Below are 20,902 nucleotides of genomic sequence, written 5' to 3' on the forward strand. Positions count from 1 at the left end.
CCAAAGCTCCAAGAGACTAATATCACACACTTATACTAAGGGAAGCAAGAGAAGAAGAGAACAACGTGAGTGAGGGAGAACGAAAGCCAACCCCCAAGAAACTAGAGCCCAGACTTGAGACCAGAAACAATCTTCCAAATCTACAGAGCATACTCGGAGGAGAACACTATCCAAACCTGGAGAGTGCCAAACATGGCGAAAAGGAGAGTCACAGAGACGCAAGCAGCGATGAAAGCTGCAACGAGATGAGGGAACATAGATGGAAGGGTAGACAAAACAAAATCATTAAATCGTGGAGCCATCCTTGAGCTATAGAAGTCAGATCACCAAAAACCATATCTTGAAAACCAAGACGAGAAAAGACTATCGATGGTAAGCCAACGACGATAAAACAACTTCAGAGACGACTAAACTCTGACCCAACCTAAGGAGATGCAGTTCCTAACATGAGCCAAAATCTAAGGAAGAAGAGAAGAAAAAGGTGAAGAAGAACAATAGCACATATGTGAGTCTTTTTCGGTGATGGTAAGAATCACAGCACACCGGAAAGGTAAACGAAATGCATAGATAATGATGGCTCAATGTAAAAATATAGGGAGAGAGCACAAAACATCTTTAAAAAGTAATGTTCAAATAATTGGAAAAAATATTAATTTTTATCCTGAAACTATTAGCCTTAGAATCAACAAATGCACAAATGTAAAATTATTGAAATTCAATTTGCATTACATCACAAACTCACTTCACCACTAATAATTACTATTATACCCACAACAACATACTATAAAAAAACAAACACATAATATTATACCCACAACAACACACTATTAGAAAAACAAACACATAATATTTTAGCATATCACCTATTACTACATAATATAATAAAAATATAAAATAATACTCATAGCAAATAAAAACGATCACATAATTAGTTAACTATATCATCCGAAAAATAATAATTAACAGCAATAAAACAATATTCTGCAAAGTGCGGACATGTCCCTAGTTTTAACTATTTTAGAGTAAAAATAATACAAAGAGTACAAATATGGAATATTAGAGAGAATGAGTCTAGGTTTAAGAAGAAGAAAAATACAATACGAAGATAGGAGAATCGTAAAAAATCAAGTAACGGCTAACCCTTTTTTTTTTGAAACTGAAGTAACGGCTAACCTTGAATAATTTGTTTTTGTGAGATGTAAAGTGTAAACTACATGAATTACGTGACTTCCAAATTAAAATTACAAAAATAAAAGGATGACTAAACTTGAATGATTGTTGTTGATTTAAAAGTCAAATCTCTCACACCAATAACTTTCGCCAAACCCTAATATATCTTCTCTAACCCAAGCGCCACGTTTCCATTTTGAAATAAAAATTTGTCAACAAACCATCAATTTGTTATTCGAAATATTACGAAAAAATATTCCTACAAAGACTAAACTATCAGTCATTATACAACCAAATTCAAAAGGCTTTCTACAAGATATTGTGAATGCTCTGATTTCGTTAATATTCTAACTTATTTATATTTCTGTGGTCACTAATTAAAGAGTAATGAGGCAATAAAAGTAAGTTTCAAAGATTCTTTTCCTTTTTGAAAAATTGAAAGTAAATAATAAATACTCCAACCGTTCTAAAAGATCCATGTTTTAGAATTTTTTCACTTTTTAATAAAATATATTAAAATTTAGCTATAAATATATAGTTTTTTTGTAATTTTATATTTTTTATATTTTTAAACTAATAAATTTTAAAAAAATGCAATTAATGTTTTTGAACTTCACAATTTTTCATTATTAGTTGACAAAAACTACATTGAAAATGTAAAATATGTATTTTTTTGAAACCAAAGTTTTTTCTAGAATATAAATCTATTAGAAAGAGAGAGTACTTTTTACACTAAAATAACATTATTGAAATAAAATCTACATACATGATAGCAAAATATTTACAAAAAAATCTTGAGGTCATTTACAGTTTACTTTGAATCTTAATTTGGTGTATACTAGACCGGACCGTACCAATCATTTGTCATTAATACAACTCCCAACGAGAATCATCAGCCTCACCGACGGCGTCTCACCATCGTAACAACGTCTGACTCAGTCAGTTCCGTCATCGCACCGTTAACCATCCTCATGTCTCCCACCGTTATCTCCCCGTTGGCGTCATCCTCAACGTAGATCTTGTCAACGCCACCGGCGTTGACCCTTACGATCTTCCCTAGCAACCTCCCCGGCTGTCTCCATTCCGCGAGCAAAGCTGGCATTCTGAAACCTTCGCGTGCATCCCACGCACTCACTTCCACGGTGTCGGATCCTTTTTTCTCCGCCGCTAATAAAACAGCCGGAGACAAGGACGAGGAAACTCCGTACTTGTTGAAGAAAGAAGCCACAGCATCATGACTTCCTTTTAGATCAAGATTGTCCCATAGCTTTACGACTCCACTTGAGCTGAACCCACCAAGATCAGGCCACGACAACAAGTCGCCGAAGCTACTACTGCACCGACGCAGCCAGGGTACATTTCCATCTATACCCTTGTCGTCATTGTCCTCGTAATAACTAAATCTTTTAACGCGTGAATCTCCATTGACCGAGTCGTCTTCTTTGTCATCCTCGTCTTCTCCATCGTCTGAGGAGTCTGAGGAATAAGATGAGTCGGAGTCGCTGTCGTAATCATAGACAAGAGATTGGGAAGGTAGAGACGCGTCTACTTTTCTTAACCTAAGGACTAACCTTTTGATTCTAGTAATGGTGAATGAAGCGAAAAATGAAAGTAGCAATAAAGCGCCCAATTTCAAGAAACAATAAGCATGATGTAACTTTCCAACGCCGGAGACGGCAAACGGTCGAGGTAATAACGACGGGTCGTTCATCGAGTTTATCTTCACGTCAAAGTCGCTAATTCTGTTAATCACCGGTACCTCCATGAGGGTTTTTCTTGGATTGAAGATTGAGTTTCTTTTGCTTGGTTATAACGAGGAAAGAGAGTTAGAGAAAGAGAAGAGGTTTTGGCTTTAGTGGTCACGCGCGTATTTAACAGAAAGAAAGATACATATGATGTGGCAGATAAGTATAGGATAGAATTGTAGAACGCGTAGGAGAAAGGTGGCGGCGGATGCTTTCGAGGAAGTGCAGGCCAGAAGAGATAAGAGCCCACGTTACATGAGTCAGCTGCTTGCCATATGTGATATGTACGTTTCATATTTGACAAAGTCCCCTACCACATTTACGATTTAGCGTTATTTAGGGGAATTTAGCCACATATTGATCAAAATTCATTATAACTTTACTATAAAGTATAAACCATTTGGCGGCGGATTTATCGTAATATGGAATCTATAATTTTAGAACGGAATAACATATAGCTTGCAATTTATTAATAACTATCGAATAGAGAACGGCTGATTTTGCGCCAATTGGGTTAATATCTCGTTGCGCGAGAAGGTTCGGAAGCCACCACCCCCAGTACTGGAGCCTAGATTTTGGCCAGCCGATAGCCAGCTCACTAGGTCTCCTATGTGTGTTGCCAAACCTCCTTTTTAATTACCGTGCTTGGAAAAGAACGACTTTCTTGTAACCCCTAAACTATATATTACTTTCAAAACAGACAACACACAAGATAAATTTCTTGATATCTTGTTTACCAAAAAAGAAAAGAGTTTCTTGAGATCTTGTTTACCAAAAAAGAAAAGAGTTTCTTGAGATCTTGGCTACTCGAACAAAACCCATCTCTTTCAAAGTATTTTGAGGAGCCTAAATTCACATTGCTCTTTTCCAAAGTATCTTGTACTTTTTCCCAGGAAGAAAACCTAGAGATTATGTGCATCAAGAAACATTATCTCATAGCATATAATCAAACACAATCAAATATATTTCAATTGTAAAAGAAAAACCCGACAAGAATACCTCAAGACTCTTGAACTATGTTGGTCTCATCAACAGTAAAGTGAACCACTTCTTTGGAAAAACAAAAACTATCTTCACAAGCTGAGAGAGCTCGTCTTTCAAACTGAGCTGCCTTCAAGAAGCTTGAAGTTTCCTGGCTGTCTTCATTAGTTTCTGGAACTGCTCACAAAAGAGAGGTTTACGTAGAAACTTGAGTGCCTCTTAACATTTTAATCACTCTTTCTCGCATTCTTTCCTCTTACTATTATCGCGACCAAGATAAATAATCACGACAGTTAAACAAGCTGCGATTTCAGCGAGAAGATAAGAAGAGACAAGATTTTAATTTTATGTATCAAAGAATATTATCAGTTTATCACTGAACCATAAGTTACCAAGTATGACTTTTACCTTCCCTGATAGGGATAACTTTTCTGCAAGCCAAAAAAAAGAAGAATTTTTGGTATCAAATTTCCCTAAATCCAGTGGAAGCCCCAAAAAAAAGAATTTTTGGTATCATATATTCGATGATGAGACATCCACTTGTCGGTTCTGTGATTGGTCGGAAGTCAATTCCAAACCCAATGATTTTTTTTTTTTGAAACACTTTTTTTTTTTTTTTTTTTTTAAATCCGACCTGCCGGAAACGATTTTACCACTCAAAAACACATCTTATGACTCCTACTCTCGTTTCGAGCAACGATTGTCACGCGCGCTTATTACTGGATACACTTATGCACCGTTATACCCCTGCACCGCGCCGCAGGTAATTATCTCACTATGTTCGTTTTCCTTTTCGTCAATCAACCGATCGATCACCATTGAAAGACCTTCACCAACCGGTAGATTCCTCCGCTCCGATCAGATCCCATGTCGCTGCTAAACCAACTCTTCAACCGTGGAGTCTTCGGCGCCAAATGGTTCCTCCTCCTCCTCCTCCTCCTTCTTCTTCGCTTTAGCCTTGTACCGTGATCTCGTTCACGATTCGGATTGTGAAGCTATGATTCTTCAACGAATTTTATGTTCTTTGCAGCAAAACATCCTTAAACTTCGCGATAGCTCGGATGAAACTACAACAAAACAAGAGAGACATGCATCTCAAACACATGAAGAAGGAGATAGCTCAGTTCTTACAAGCAGGACAAGAACCAATCGCTCGAATCAGGGTCTCCTTCCTTATTATCTCTTCCCCTCTTATCATCACATTCACATTCACATCGTGTAATGTTGTTTTTTTTCTTACAATCGATATGTTTCATTGTCTGAGATTAGGTGGAGCATGTGATCAGAGAAATGAATCTATGGGCAGCTTATGAGATTCTGGAGCTGTTCTGCGAGTTTGTACTTGCTCGTGTTCCAATTCTTGAAAGTCAAAAGTGAGTCTTTGGAGTTTTTATCTGTGATTTGAGTTCTTACGAAGTGATTCTTATATGTGTGTTTGGGATTGTAATGGAATTAGGGAATGTCCGAGAGAGTTGAGAGAAGCTATTGCTAGCATTATCTTTGCTGCTCCGAGGTGCTCTGAAGTGCCTGATCTTCTTCAGCTTAAGAATCTTTTCGGTACTAAATATGGGAAAGAGTTTATCATGGTTTCTTCTGAGCTCCGTCCTGATTCTGGTGTCAATCGTACAGTTAATAATACTAGCTTCTTTCTTATTCATGTTTGAATTGCGTTCTTGAATGTAGTGATGCTTAACTAGTTGGATTGTTTCGGTTTTCTGAGCAGATTATTGAAAAGCTTTCTCCTGCAAGTCCGTCCGGAGAGACAAGGCTCAAGGTTTTGAAGGAAATTGCCAAGGAGTACAGTTTGAACTGGGACTCTTCTGCCACTGAAGCTGAGTTCATGAAGAGCCATGAAGACTTACTGGTACTTCTTGCTCAACACTTGTTTTTCCAGTTTTGAAAGAATGCTAGTTGGTAACATGCACCAAGTTTATAGAAATAATATGACATTGAATTGGAAACTTTTATAATCTAAATTTGTTGTTCATCTGTCTTGTAGACACTAGATAGTACTCTCTCTTGTTCCATTAAGATAAATGTTTTAGAAAAGAAATTGTTTTAGAAAATGTTTTCTATGTGGAAATTGTAAACTTTAAAAAATTTAATTGAGTTTATTGTATTGTTTTTGGTTAAAAATTATTGAGAACTAGATTCGTTTTCCGCGCTACGCGCGGATTACATGATTCAAATTTGTTAATTTACAAAAAATTTCACTACATTTACAATATTACTAATTGTTTATAAAACATTTTAAAACACAATAATTTTATAGTTCATTTACAATAATTTATTTTATTTGTTTTAAATTTTGAGTGAAAGCATATTTTAAATCATGTGATATACAATATTCTAAATTGAAAAATTTTACTGCTGAAGGATCAATTTTTTTAAAAAAGTATTATATTATATTAAATTAAATCACAGATTAATACAAAACTATACATGTCTTTAGTTGTAATTACAAAAGAGAAATATCCTAGGATAGACCTAAAAAAGTTTTTATAACAAATATAGACCTCAAATATCAAAATGACCAAAAAAGTTTTATTAGGGGTGTATTTTTGGGTTTAGGATTTATAATTTAGGGCTTAGGGTTTATGATTTAGGGTTTAGAGTTAAGGGGTAGGGTTTTGGGAGTATGATTTCAAATTTTAAAAACTAAAAAATATTAAAATTTTCAAAATAAAAAAGGTCTATTTGAGAGAATTGCCCATAACAAAATTAGTTAGATATTTTAAAATTTTGTTTTAGTTAAAATGAAATATAAATTTAATTTTAAAATAAATACGACATTAACTAAATATTTAAAAGTTTTGTTTAAAATAAAAATGAAATATAAATTTATTTTAAATAAATTTGAAATTACTTAATTATCCAAATATTTATTTTAATGATAAAATGAAATATATATGTTTTAATGAAAAAATGAAAAAAAGATATGAAAATATTTTATTCAGATAGAATTTCAGAGTAAATATAGTAAAGCATGTGTATAGTAAATCATTATTAAGCACAGTTGCTTCCTGCCTTGTGCACCCAACTTTGACCTGGTACAAACACAGATCATGACAAGTTAGTTAATTAACTATAAATATCCAAACTTTGTATTACATGCTTCTGCTTCTAGAATTATCAATCTAGGAAAATAAAAGATTCCTGAAGTCAAGATCACATCCAACATGAGTTTGTAATAAAGATAGCAATATCGTTGCGTTAACATCCCATGAAAAATCAGCAATTGGAGCTACGTTTTCAGTGTATTATATAACCAATCCCATATGTGTATAATATACTAATGATCAAGCATGCATTCTCCAAATTTTTTGAAAAGGAAGTGGCATAAAATAATTTGAAAAGGAAGATATGTATACTTTGTTATATGAAATCACCAGTTACACTTACTTATTTGGTTTTTCAAAAAGTAGTCAGAGTTTTCCATCTTTATCATGCACTATTATTGGCATATTTTGCCTCGTGCTATTGAACTCAAGAATGTTCAAGACTTTGTACAACCTGCAACAAAAAGCCATTTCAGGACTCGAGTTAAAGATTAGATTAAATTTTGATGGCATACATCAAAAAAGAGATGGATAATTTTGTCAATTTGGTTGATGTGTTGAACTCTAGATCTGGCCTCGTTGACATAGCTGGTTCTGCCAATTCGAGATGTAATATTCCGCACAAAATAACATTGAAAACTTGACCCTTCTGTTTGAAGAAATATATAGGAAATTCACCTTTGATTGATCAAAGTTCTGAGCTGGGAAGCCTTGAAACTGGGAAAGGGAAGCTTCACATCAAACAAAGGATTTCCCTCGATCAGCTTCTGCAACACAGTATACATTATATTTCTGGCTGATTTTGTATCAACATATTTTAACAATTTCTCGTTTTCCTTGTGGAGATATCAAACACACACACACAAACACACACACTCTTAAACACCAAAGTGTATGCTTTCCAGAAAATTCAGTTATATAAAGTGAACAGAAAATTTACCTAAAATTCTCTAGAGTCAGAAGCTGAGTGATCTCTTTGTAAAGTTAGTTGAAAGCCGCAAAAACTTTCAGGTCTGTGGCTAATATTTGAGCAGATTTGCTTTGTCATTTCTGCAAAAAATCATACAAACACTATTAATCAAGAAAGAGCATAGACAAACCATACATTCGAGCAATAATTTTTTTAAAAAAACAAATCATTACCAATCTGGAGCTTCAATATACTTATGCTTCCTAATCTCAAAGGAATTTTTCATAACAGTATCAATTATCATGACTAAATTTAAAAGCTTAATTTCGTCGATGTATAATATCGAATCAAATCAGATCAGATTTAGAACATTAAACTTAACATAAGCTTACCAAGAGTTTATGAAGAGATTCAATACGAAAGTTCTCGAACGAAAAAACATCTTTCATCTTCTGCTACGTCGTCTCTTCGGCAGTGGCGATTCAGTTGCAGGGATCTAAATGGCCGATCTAGACAGAAATTTGCGTACTCTGATCATAATACAAACTCTAACTCTTCTTCAACACGCCTCGACTGGATTTCGTGCAGTTGAGTTGGAGTTTGTCCAGCCATAGCTGCGGTAGGTATTTTCATATAACTTTGGAGAATACTTGAGCTTCGTAAGTGGCTAAAGGGTTATATAGATGGAGATGGGGAAGTTGAAGAGAGTCGTTAGGTTGGGGTTTTTGATCTGATTAAGGTGTTAATGGCTCTGAACAGTGGAGAAAGTGTATCTATCTAGCCGGAATTTTGAAAGATGGTGGTATGAATTATTTAATGGTGTAGTGTAATTTGCCTTAACTATTTTAAGCTTATAAGAATTGTGGAGGTTAGGGTTAACGAAGAGGGAGGAATATGATATGCTATTGGCTGGAATGATACATTGAATTAGTGTGAAGGTTTTGTGAGGCCCAGCAATTTGTCATTAAGAAATTCATAATGACATGACTAAATGATTGGTTCTAAATATTTTATCATATGTGGCATGCCTAAGAATGCTTGAAATTAGTTGCTTTTATATAGTGGGATTGTAGAAAATAATAGATTTATAATGGTGATTTAATATGTGTGAATACACTAGAAAATCTATTTTTAAAGAACAGAGATAGTAGTATTCAATAGGCAAAAGGAGCAATAAATATATTTCTGCGTTACAATAGAATCATAATCTTTCCACGTCTTGCGGCTACCGTGAATGTTGAGTTTGGTTCAAATGAATTCTCTTTATAAAGTTGATGGTTTGGTTGAAAATGACATTTGTAGGGTGGAGCTAAGCAAATACATCGTCAAGATAGTGTCTCTGAATCTAGACCGTCCCAACAGAGCCACGCTCAGTCTTTGGTTTCTAGGGAAGCCGAGGTTCTGCCTGCAGAGGCCACGCTGAGACTCCAGAAGCTTCAAGCTCAAAACCCAGTGAGCAAAAACATGTCATCATCACCTAAGCTGCATGTAGCTTCTCAAGCGCCTCCTGATACAAGACGAGATCACAGTGATGTAATGGAGAGAGCTCGGGCTGCTATAGCTAGCGCTGATCATGCGACTGCTGCAGCCCGTGCTGCAGCGCAACTAGTGAATGCCTCTTATGGGGCTGCACCCGCTGTAGCAGCAGAAGGGAAGCCTTCAAACTTAATGTAGTTGCTACGTCATGATTTGCAAAAGAAGGGTTAACGATGTTTCGTTAGGTTTGGAAATGAATATATGCTAAAGAGTAACAGTAAAAATATGCTATGAATTGTGTGACCTTGTGAACTGGTTTCATAAGTTTAACTTTGGTAATCCTAATCAAAATCGTTGATTTAAGTTATTTTAAGTTATACCACTTGTATTTAAATTAAACTAATTTGAATATTTCCAAAACATTGGTTTGATAATTACAAAAATATAATGTCAAATCATTCTAATTGGCTCTATTTACTTTTTCCTAGTAAATTCCCACCAAATAACATAGATTCAGTCATGATTACCCATTGATACATAGAAAAATATATTATAATAGTGGGAACATGGGACAAAATGTGAGATAATTGATGTTTCTCAATATGTATTTTAATTGTTTATCGTGTTTAACATGAACCAACAATAATAACAATAGTCTTGATTAACATTTTTTACTGTTCTTTTCAGGGTGAAGTCTTTTTATAAGTCAAGCAAAACAACTTTCATTTTCCTTGCTTTAAATTTGTAGCTCAAATAGTTTGGTTACCTTCGTAGATAATGACACTAGTAGTTCCACCATCAGCCCTTACATAAAGGCCACTAAAACATTTGCTTTAGGCCAAAATACTTTTAAAAAGTTTTGATGGCCACATTATTAAATGGGAATATACACTAGATGGTAGATTTTTTTTCAAACTTTGCCGATTGTTAGGTAATATGTATACAAAATAGACACAACTGGGATGGCAAGCTGCGTTTTGTCTTCTCTTCCAAATTTCTGATGTTTTTCTCGATGACATGTAATATTTTTTTTATAAACCATTTCCAAATATGACATACTATTTATGTTTGATGTAACACCATTTTATACAAACTCATCCCTCTAATAGCAATTTTACCACATTCTCTTTTCCAAGTTGTACCCCACATATGTCGTTTAGCTAAATAAATCTTATAGATTTAGTTATTGCGTGAGGTGCTAATGTAACCTAACACGTTTTTCCTCTTTGTTTTTATTTTCGCCACGTACCAACATATATAGATTGAGTTATCTTCCAAGAAACTCTCGCCATCGACGCGGTGTTCGAGAGTTGCAAAAAATGCGTTGCGAAAGGCGTTGATATCGGTCAAAGAGTGGCCGATTTCTCAGACCGTGTTCATTCCTACTGATAATAAGAGAGTGCAGGTGTTGTTTTAACCGTGAGGTGTTGCTTTTATTTACGACCTTTATAATTTTGTACTAGGTAATAACTCGCGCCTTGCGCGGGATGTGATTATTAGTTTCGTTATTTTTAATAAAAAAGACAATAAATCTGTTTAATCTGGATATTGGTTAGGTTTTACGTTTTTTTGTTTTTAATCTTCTAAAATATAACTATTATTTTAAATTAATATTCATTTTAGTTTATTCGGTTAAAACATTTGATATTTTGGTTTTTTCGGATAAAAACCTAAAATTAATATTATATGTTTATTTTCATATTATGAAGTTTAGATAGTTGTCATGTCGAACCAATAGTTTCATATTATAGTTTTTAAACAGATAATAGTTTAAGAAAAAGAAAAGAAAATTATTAAGACAAATCATTTCACTACAATTTGGTCGGTAGTGAAAGAAACATTAAGAAAAAATATTTCAACTTTCAAAAAAATCAGATACTTCAGCTGTGGTGAATACTTAGTTATAAGATGCTCACATCAAGGTGCACATGTATGTTTATGTAAAAAGTATATAAAAATAGTTGAAAAATATATAAAGATATTGTTAATTAATATTAAATAACATTTTTGTTCAGAATAAAATTTATTTAAAATAAAAAAGACCTTGACATTAGTCATTTTTTCATCAAAAGAAAATAAAATTATATTCGTAAATAGGGGTGGACACATATCAAGTATCTGGATATTTGGAAGCATTCTTGTCAATTCGATCTTTAGCCACCTAGATATTCGGTGACTCTGATATCCGAAATGTTTTAGAATTTTAAAGAATATCCGATTTGATTCGTAAATAAAATAAAATTTTAAAAATAATTTAATAATAACATTTTATTACAAAAATAAAACATTATATAACCTTTTAATTCTAGTACCTAATATAATAAATTTATATTGTAAAACTGATATAAAGTATAATATATATAATTCTTTTCATATATGTATATATATGCATATAACATATCGAATTAGATATATGTTCCTAAAAATATTGGTATTAGTGATTTGCTTCTTTTTTGGATATTGTATTTTAGTATTTGATTTGTTTCGTAAAATTTCAAATATCAAGATTTTTTGGTTCAAATCAAAACGGATAACAAATCGAATCAAAATTTATGAATATTTTGCTCAATTTTATCTGTAAACAATAAAAATAATATATATATAGTTTGGCTTTTGATTCGTTATCTATTTTTATTCGAACCGAAAAATCTAGAGTTTTATTGGAACTATGTATGTGAGTTTTATATTAAAAAAATCACAAAGTACATAGTGTTAACACATTTATGACTATAGTGTGAACGCGTTAGCATATTTATTATCAAATCATTGTGAGGCTGCCACGTGTCTATTATAATGTGAATGCATTTATTACAATGCTTCTCTTTTAATATATAAGGGATGTTGCATATGGTGTGATCTTTTTTAATTTAATATATACTAGATTTTGATCCGCGCTTTCAAATCGCAAGCATTTTCTGCTGATAATTTTGATAAAATATACATGAATTTATAGCGTATTATCAAAAAAAGGTGTTTTAAATTTTAAGCAATGCTTTCATATCCTGCCTAGATCTGTTGTCGAACAAAAATCTCTGACGATTCGTATATAATTTGTATATAGCATATATTAACATATATAATTTGTGTATATAATAAATTTTCTAAATTCATATAAAGGTTTGTATAAATATACATATATAAGAATCAAAATAATATAATTTGTTTATTTCAACCCGTCTTCATTAATTTAAAATAATTTTTAATGTCTTAACCCTGTATATAGTTTTTAATGATAAAAATATGTTTGACAATATTTTTCTTCAAATATAATTTTGTTCTTACAAATTCTCCAAAATTTTCTTGATGTTTAGTTAAAGGATTTTATACAAATTAATAGATTTTTTATTGAGATATTTTTTACATATTCTGCTATTTCTGACATATTTATAATATCAATTATACATACTAAATTTTTATTTTCAAACATTTTAAACTTAATAACTTTTATTATTGTTTAAAAAAATTATATAATGTTTAGTTTAGTGTTATCAAAAACATTGAATTGGAAAACTATATTATATAAAAAGGTATAGTGAATAAGTTTTTTAAAAATTGCTGTAAATAATTTTTAGGATAATAAATATAGTGGTACGTTTTAAAAAGGAAACAATAAAGGAGAGAAAATTTAATTAATTGAATTGAATTTTAAGTTTTAAAATATTTTCTAAATTAGTTGGTTGATATTAATTAGTTAAGATATGCATAAATTTAGGAGTGACATTGTCTTGTAAATAACTCTAAAAATTAAGCGTAAAATCATATTAGGTATTTTGTTTTAATAGTATAGATTAATATTTATTTTGACTTTCGTTTTCTTCTAAAACCCTAAATTAAATACAACTAATGAAAGAAAACGTTTTAGAAAGTACATTTTACCAAGTCCTAATTAACCATATTAAGGTTTGATTTCTTATAATGCCTACGCTAATTTATTATTATGAATCATTTGTAAACTTACCCTTCTATAGAAAGTCAACTTCTTCCTTTTTACAATGTTAAAATCCTAAACGTTTTATTAAATCGTGAATCTCTAAACCTGGTCCAGTAATTTGGTTGGTTTGAGTAGTTATTCCTTTGCCTTCAGAACTTTTAATACGTCTATTACATCAGTCAATTATGGAGGCAACAAACAAGTAATCAATTTCTTGTATAGTTATTTTACGCAAAGGAAATTTGCACTATTTTATCGTGGAATGCCTGGTTTATTTCTTCACCGGCCATTAGGATAAATGTGTTAATTTGAAGACATATTTGTATTACAGAACAAAGTAGAGAGAAAAAAATGGAAGAATATATTAAGCGATTCACATCGTCATGGTCGTCGTCGTGTGCGTGTAATAGAGAAAGGTCCACTTATGACTTGCCCCTTCGTATGCACACAATCTCATCTCGTCCTTTCCAAATACAATTTTGTCTCTTTCTCATGAACGTTTTTTTGGTCTATTTCAAGTCCAGGTGGGATTTGCACTATTTTTTATATCATTTTCCAACCTTTTTAAAGTATATATCGAACCAGTTTATTTGTTCTTCTTTTTCATTGACATCATGAAAAACAACATAAGAAAATAATATAAAAATGATAATTATTGGTACATTCGGGGATCTCAATTTCCTCTAGGCGGCCTTTTGATTTTTTCAGCACATGAGAAATAAAACTAATGAAAAAATTAATTGTTATTATTCTTGTGAACATTCTCAAAGATATTTGCAGCAAAAAGTGATGGAGGACACGTAGGGCCAAAGGAACAGACAGATGGTGTGTGGTAAGCAACTGTAGTCTCTCTCATCCTCCATGTCCTAAACCCATGTCTCCATACACTTTCCCTTCAAAACTCATTTTTCTCTTCTGATCCCTCCTTTAAATATACCCTCTCTCTACCTTGTTTCTTACATGCATTGATCATTAACATGAAGAGGGACAGAAAGAAACAGAAACTAGAGGAAGAGGAGAGGAACATAGAGGTGGTGGTGGTGGAGCAAGTTGATGCATTGGCTGCAGCAGCGACGGTGGCTGCAGCTGCGGCTGTGGAAGAGGAGGAGGGGTTGTGGGGTATGTGGCTCAAGGAAGGAGACGTTGTGGTCGACGAGCTGATGACATGGAGCACCGTGTTGCCTTCATGTTGGGATGTGGAGTTTGTTGAGAAAAACTATGGAGTTTTGTTCGAAGATGTTGTGTGGGATGATGATCTTTGGAATTTGAACACTTCGACTCAGCTTCCACCTTTAGATAATAACACAAGACAAGATTGAAGTCTGGTGATTCGAGGTTTTTCAATCGGTTCGATTTTTCGGTTTTAGTATGGACCATATATCGTAATCAAAATTTATAATTTGTTTGATTTGGTATGGTTTTAAGTTTAAATCATGAGTTTTTCTATACATATATTCTTATCTTGAGGATTTTCTTATAAAGAAAATTCAAGCTGGTTTGGAGTTTGATTTTTTTTCTTGGTTTAAGTTTTGGGTTTCCGGTTAAGAATTTAGAACTCAGTAAACCGAATTAAGTTTGTTAATGGTTTTGGATCTATGTTTATAAACATAAACTAGGTGTCTTGCCCGCATATGCGGGCTTAATCGTTTTACAAATATTTATTAGTTTATTTTTTATTAATTAAAAATCAGCATAATAACTTATTATTTATGTTTTCAAAAAAAGTAAATCAAACATATATATATATATGACAAAAATCTAATTAAATATATATGTTTAATTAAAATTTATTAAAGATAACATTGACTTTAACCACTGAATTTATTATAATTGTTTTATATTTTTTAAAAAAATTTATAATTGAAAAATATGTTTTAAGATAACAACAAAATATATAAGAATTTCTTATTTTTTAAAAAGTTAATTTTATTTATAAAAATTCGTTTTTGATAATTAATTATAAATTTATTAAAGATAACACTAACTTTAACCACTGAATTTATATAATTGTTTTATATTTTATTTTTAAATATATAGTTGATAAATATGTTTTAAGCTAACAACACAATATATAAGAATTATCTTATTTTTTAAATAGTTAATTTTATTAATAAAAATTGAAAACAATTAAATCAAACATATATATATATATGACAAAAATCTAATTAAATATATATATTTAATTAAAATTTATTAAAGATAACATTGACTTTAACCACTGAATTTATTATAATTGTTTTATATTTATTTTTAAATTTTATAATTGAGAAATATGTTTTAAGATAACAAAATAATATATAAGAATTTTCTTATTTTTTAAAAAATTAATTTTATTAATAAAAATTAGTTTTTGGTAATTAATTATAAATTTATTAAAGATAACATTGACTTTAACCACTGAATTTATTATAATTGCTATATATTTTATTTTTAAATTTTATAGTGGAAAAATATGTTTTAAGATAACAACACAATATATAAGAATTATCTTATTTTTAAAAAGTTAATTTTATTAATAAAAATTCGTTTTTGATAATTAATTATATATAAAATTCATTAAGGGTATTATAGATATTAACCGCTCTAACTTTCAACGTGAGAGCTCGATTCCAAAAATTTACTTCGCAAATAATAGTATAGATATGTTACCCTAGTGAACCGGCTGCAAACCCAACAACTCAAAATTATCTTACCTATGGCCGAAGTGGACCAAACAAATAATAAATTAATAATATCTATTTGCTAAAGATGAATCCTGGGTTTGGTTCTTAGAAACCGAGCCAAACCGTTCTAACTCGACCCCATCTTTGTTCGGTTTAGACTTTCCATTTGCCTACCTCTCTATATGGCAAAACAACTAACAATAACAACAACAAACAACAGGTATAATTTTCTGTTGATAATGCAGCTTTTGCTTCTTCTTTTCCCGAAGAAGTTAGGCCTTCCGCTTTAATCTCTTCCTCAGCCTAGAACCGGTCTTTGACCTTAAACAGAAACATGTTTAATTACTCTTATTACCGAAGCTCGAACTAGGAATGCAACGGGACCAACCTCTGCGCTTAACCACAAGCCCACGCATACTAGTGGTCGCCCTTTTTTGATAGGTGTTTTGAACTATATTAATGATGATGAGAGTTTATATAAGTAATGGAAATGTGAGCGGAATCAGCTTTTGCTTTCTTCCCATGGCTTCTTTAGTATATTTGAAAATCATGAAACCACAACGTTTCTATAGGAGTTGAAAAATCCCTCTCTAGACAAGACATGATTGTTCAGACTTGGTCTATACAACTGAACATCCTATACTCCACGTTGTCGAAAATAGTAACGCGCATCTTAAAAATGACGTGGTTTTCAGTTGTAAGCACCACCGAGCCGTGCCAACTTAGATGCCCCAAGAGGCATTCCCCTTTTTCACATGGTTGACAGAATTGGTGTAATTTTTGACGGGAAACAAAGATCTGATAAAAAAATAAAAAAGAAACTATGAAAGGGGGAGAATTATTTCATCCTAGATAAGGTCTCTGGAAATATTAGACCGGACTTGCAAAGAGACAAACCACAGAAGTACACAGGGGGGAAATAACATGAAAGAGTTGGTAAAAGAAATCTAGAAATAGGTGGCTTGGACCGTCAAGCCATTTTGTAGGCAGTGAAACTAAGAGTAGCCTTATTGCTCAGAAACTCAAATGAATGTCTAAGACTGATATTCTAATAGTTAAAAAGTGTTGGATCATTTTAATAGTGGCATGTATTTTTTTTTTTTTATCAATTTGTTATTAGCTGAAAAGTGTGCTCATAGTTTTTCAAAAAAAAAAGATTTAAAAACTTTAATATGATTGATAGTTCTATTTTTTTCTACTATTTATTATTTTATTTTTATTTTTAATTTGAGAAATCCATTGAAAAACCATGGATATAATGATGATCTAGTGCAAACTCTCTTGGTAAAGTTTGTGACTTTGTCTATTCCAATGACACAGGTGAAAAACCTTTGAGTAGATAACGTTCATTGTAGACTTCTGGTGGCCTTTGCATTCACATGGTTCACGAATCCATACAAAATTGATAAAACTTGTGAAGTATTTCAAATCTTCTTTTCTGTTCGCCAAAAAAAAAGAATTGAACAAAATTTACAGCATAGTGTATCAATCAAATTACTATTTATTAAGTTATATGTAATAGGTTCAAGCAAGAGCGTATCTATTTTAATTGTTTTCATTTTTTTACAAGGGCCGTGTTTTATAAGAGCACCTCCAATGGGGAGTTCTATCCATTGGAGTTCTAAACATTTATACTTGTATATGTATATATTATATATGTGTATGTAAGTGTGGAGACCATTTTTTTTTGGGAAGAACCTCATGCAAAAGTTCTAAAAAAATCATTTTAAATCTGAGAAATCCATGAACGTATAAAATCCATCTAGAAAACGCCTTTAGCATCTATTAGCCTGAGCACGACACTGATATTACCCTATGGAGTAAGGTTTAGAAACAAATTTTGTAGATAAATAGATGAACTTAGAAAGAGTGACTTACATTTATCAGAAAAAAGAGCGACTTACATGTTAAGACATACTAGTATTATCTCCCGTGCTAAGCACGGGCATTACTTTTATAATCTATAATGGAAAGAATTTATTTTGAAAGTTATAATTTACAATGTAAAAAAATATTATTTTCAAGGTTATATTTATTGATAAAACTTTAAACAAAAAATAAATTTTGTTTTTTATATCCCACAATAGTCAAGTATAGACACAATATGAACGTAACATATTTCTTTTTTTTTAAACCCAAGAAATATTATTACATATGAAAAATCAGACTGAGGAAAAGCATATTCTTGCATAAGTTTTATTAAAGCAGAAACTTTATTTTTGTAGATAATTAACATTTATATTTACTGTATTCTTTCCCTATTGCTTTTATGTATACATTTATTTTCGTCCATGATATTCCTTTAAGTTCATTTGCATTGCTATACTTGCTCATTCATTTTTGTTTTTAACAAAATCTACAAATAAAAATTATACACGTAGAAGTATATTTTTTATCTTAAAGTAAACAAAATAATTTTACTAAATTTTCTATATAATTATAAACACACAAATAAAGAGTAAATTTTTTTTACCGTAGTTAGGTCTTGATTTAGATAGTAGACATGAATCTTTCATTTGATTACATTTGTTGCCTTCTGAGTATCTCCATGTTTTTCGTTTTTTTTTCTTCTTGTGGTGCTTCTCAAGTTCTTGGAGGCTCTGTACGTGTGTTCTAAGTTGAGACCATAATAATATTTTCGTGAACTATCACGACAACAAATAAACCTATTCCAGTAGATTGAGAATTGATTAGTCATTTTAAATACATTGTTGACATATTTTATTTACCTTTACCTTTTTAACATGCAGTATGTAGCTTTGGCCAATGTCTAGAAGTACATGAAAAAATTACGGAAGTTATAAATAGGTTAGAAGAGAAAATGGTTGATCAAAAAGATATTTGAGTATAAAGAGTTTAAGCATTTTTTTTTATAAGTTTTCACTTACATGGACTTGGAAGCTTTATCATCCAACTTGAATATCAATCCATAGCATATTGATGTTCGTCTTTTTCTCATTTCGTTAAAAGACGAAACTCTTTTGAAGACTATTACGCAACTGTTGGACCAGAAACAATTTGGATTTGGATCTTGAACTGCAAATGATTTCGTCGTTAGAAGTTGAAACTGTAGAGAGATCAATGGAGTCATTGCAAGAAATTTAATAATTTACTATTTCTGATTGCAAGTAGAGATGGAACTAATATATGACAATTATCTAAAAAAAGATTAGTGGTTTCTAAGTAGTGGGATCATGGTTGTCTTGTGAATATATTGGAAACTTTTATTTATATATAAAAAAATAAAAGGAAATCAGTTAATAGACTAAACATGTTTTATCCGTTAAATTTTTTTTGTATTTACATTTTTTTTAAACTGTTATTGTTTTTAAAATATTTTCCACATGTCAATTGATTTTATTTGGTTTTTAATTCTTTTCCATTTGGCATTTTTTGATTCGCCAGGCAACTTGCGCTTTAGTATATAAGGGATTTGTCTTTTGTTTTACTTTCATAGATACATTTTGTTGGAAGAGCACAACTGTAACTTTCGATGTAGTTTTTTAACAGTTTTATCCTTACAAATTTGAGACACAAGTGGATATTTAGCACACACTCATACACCTTCTCCATATCCGTATCCCACCCCAACCGTATCCACTACTACCTCCACCTTTCGAGTAGCCGCCACCTCCACCACCATTGTATCCACCCTCACGTCTTCCACCACCGACTTCTGCATAACCATCACCCCTCCACTGCGGTATCCAACTCCACCCCGGCCTCCACTGCCGCAGCCACTACTATCGTCATCTAAATTGCCCCTCGAAGTTTAATATCAATCTGTTGGTGGTGAAAAGAGAAATTGGAAAAGAAAAGAACAGAGCTAGAAGAGTGGAAAAGAAAGGATTACGGATTATTTTATGGCTGGTGAAAGAGAAAGAGTTAAGAGGTAAATTTTACATTTCAAACGAAAAAATGTACCAAAAGCAACATATGCCTTTTTTATTGAATTGACTTCTTAAAATGTGCATGTCTGTATAATTTTCTCGTGTAATTTTCTCACGTAGAAAAATCCCTAAACTGGTATAAAATTAATATTATTGGAAGCAAAGAGTTAAAATAGAATAATGTTGGGGTCAGAGGGTAGACGTGAAGAGTAAGAAAAGGCAAAAAGAAATTGAGACGATAACAAGAAGAAAATGGCAAGTGAAGTTGAGAAGAAACAAATTTCGGTTTTGTAATTTTCTACTTTTTCGCTTATCAAATCTTTTTGCTTTTCTTGATTAGCATGCATCAAATATTATTCATCCTATTAAACAAAAAAAATATATTATCATCCTATTCGTTTGATAAGACTATAGAGTGATATGAAACAAATATCTCAACAACCAAAGTTTGAATTACTACCCCATTTAATACATAGTTTGACTGGTAGATTATTAATCACAAAAGAAAACAAAATTTAATGATATAAAAACCAGTATTATTTATATTTTTACGGATGTTTTTTATAGTTTTTTTTACGATGAAAACTCTTTATTTTTATCATATCAATTCTAAAGAGTCGGCTTTTGAGACCAACTCGTTTGAAACATGAGAGAATACAATATTACAAGATCGGACTTCTTTCGCAAGAGAGTCCGCTCTAAAGTTTAAAATACGGGGAGTAAAACTAATGGAGCAAAATAAGAACTTAAAACGATTTTGAAAAACTCTGATTCAGCATTAAAGCTGGCCATTCTTCATCTTCTTCGTTGTTGAGGAAGGTAACGAGCTACAGGCAGTCAGATTCAAAGGACATGGTATAGTGACCGAGGAGAATGGTGGAGTTCATAGTCCGCATACATTTTTATGCCATGAGGCATTGAACATTTTTAAGCTCCACGGCTATTTTGCATTAAGCTCCACCAGAACTTCGCGACCGAGGAGAATGGTATAGTGACCGAGGAGAATGGTGGAGTTCATAGTCCGCATAAGGGTAAGAAATTCTGCGGTGAGGCATTGATCTTGCAGTGTGCTATGTT

At 31.8% G+C, this 20,902-nt stretch overlaps 3 protein-coding genes across 3 annotated transcripts; 2 read left to right on the forward strand and 1 right to left on the reverse strand.

The window, feature by feature from the left end:
* Positions 1-1,894: 1,894 nt before the first annotated feature.
* BNAANNG41370D lies at positions 1,895-3,043 on the reverse strand. Its single transcript, XM_013853009.3, has one exon. The coding sequence runs from the start codon at positions 2,933-2,935 to the stop codon at positions 2,069-2,071; it is 867 nt and encodes a 288-aa protein (XP_013708463.2). The 5' UTR covers positions 2,936-3,043; the 3' UTR covers positions 1,895-2,068.
* Positions 3,044-4,581: 1,538 nt separating this feature from the next.
* Positions 4,582-9,708, forward strand: LOC106411784 (IST1 homolog). Its single transcript, XM_048736689.1, has 6 exons — positions 4,582-4,813; positions 4,927-5,059; positions 5,166-5,269; positions 5,353-5,524; positions 5,620-5,760; positions 9,168-9,708. The coding sequence occupies exons 1-6, from the start codon at positions 4,764-4,766 to the stop codon at positions 9,537-9,539; spliced, it is 972 nt and encodes a 323-aa protein (XP_048592646.1). The 5' UTR covers positions 4,582-4,763; the 3' UTR covers positions 9,540-9,708.
* A 3,855-nt stretch (positions 9,709-13,563) lies between these two features.
* Positions 13,564-14,780, forward strand: LOC106414078. Its single transcript, XM_013854790.3, has one exon. It carries the CDS (start codon positions 14,250-14,252, stop codon positions 14,589-14,591), a length of 342 nt encoding a protein of 113 aa, XP_013710244.2. The 5' UTR covers positions 13,564-14,249; the 3' UTR covers positions 14,592-14,780.
* The last annotated feature ends 6,122 nt before the right edge of the window (positions 14,781-20,902 follow it).

This window comes from Brassica napus, chromosome A7, assembly GCF_020379485.1.
Source record: "Brassica napus cultivar Da-Ae chromosome A7, Da-Ae, whole genome shotgun sequence".
NCBI lineage: Eukaryota > Viridiplantae > Streptophyta > Magnoliopsida > Brassicales > Brassicaceae > Brassica > Brassica napus.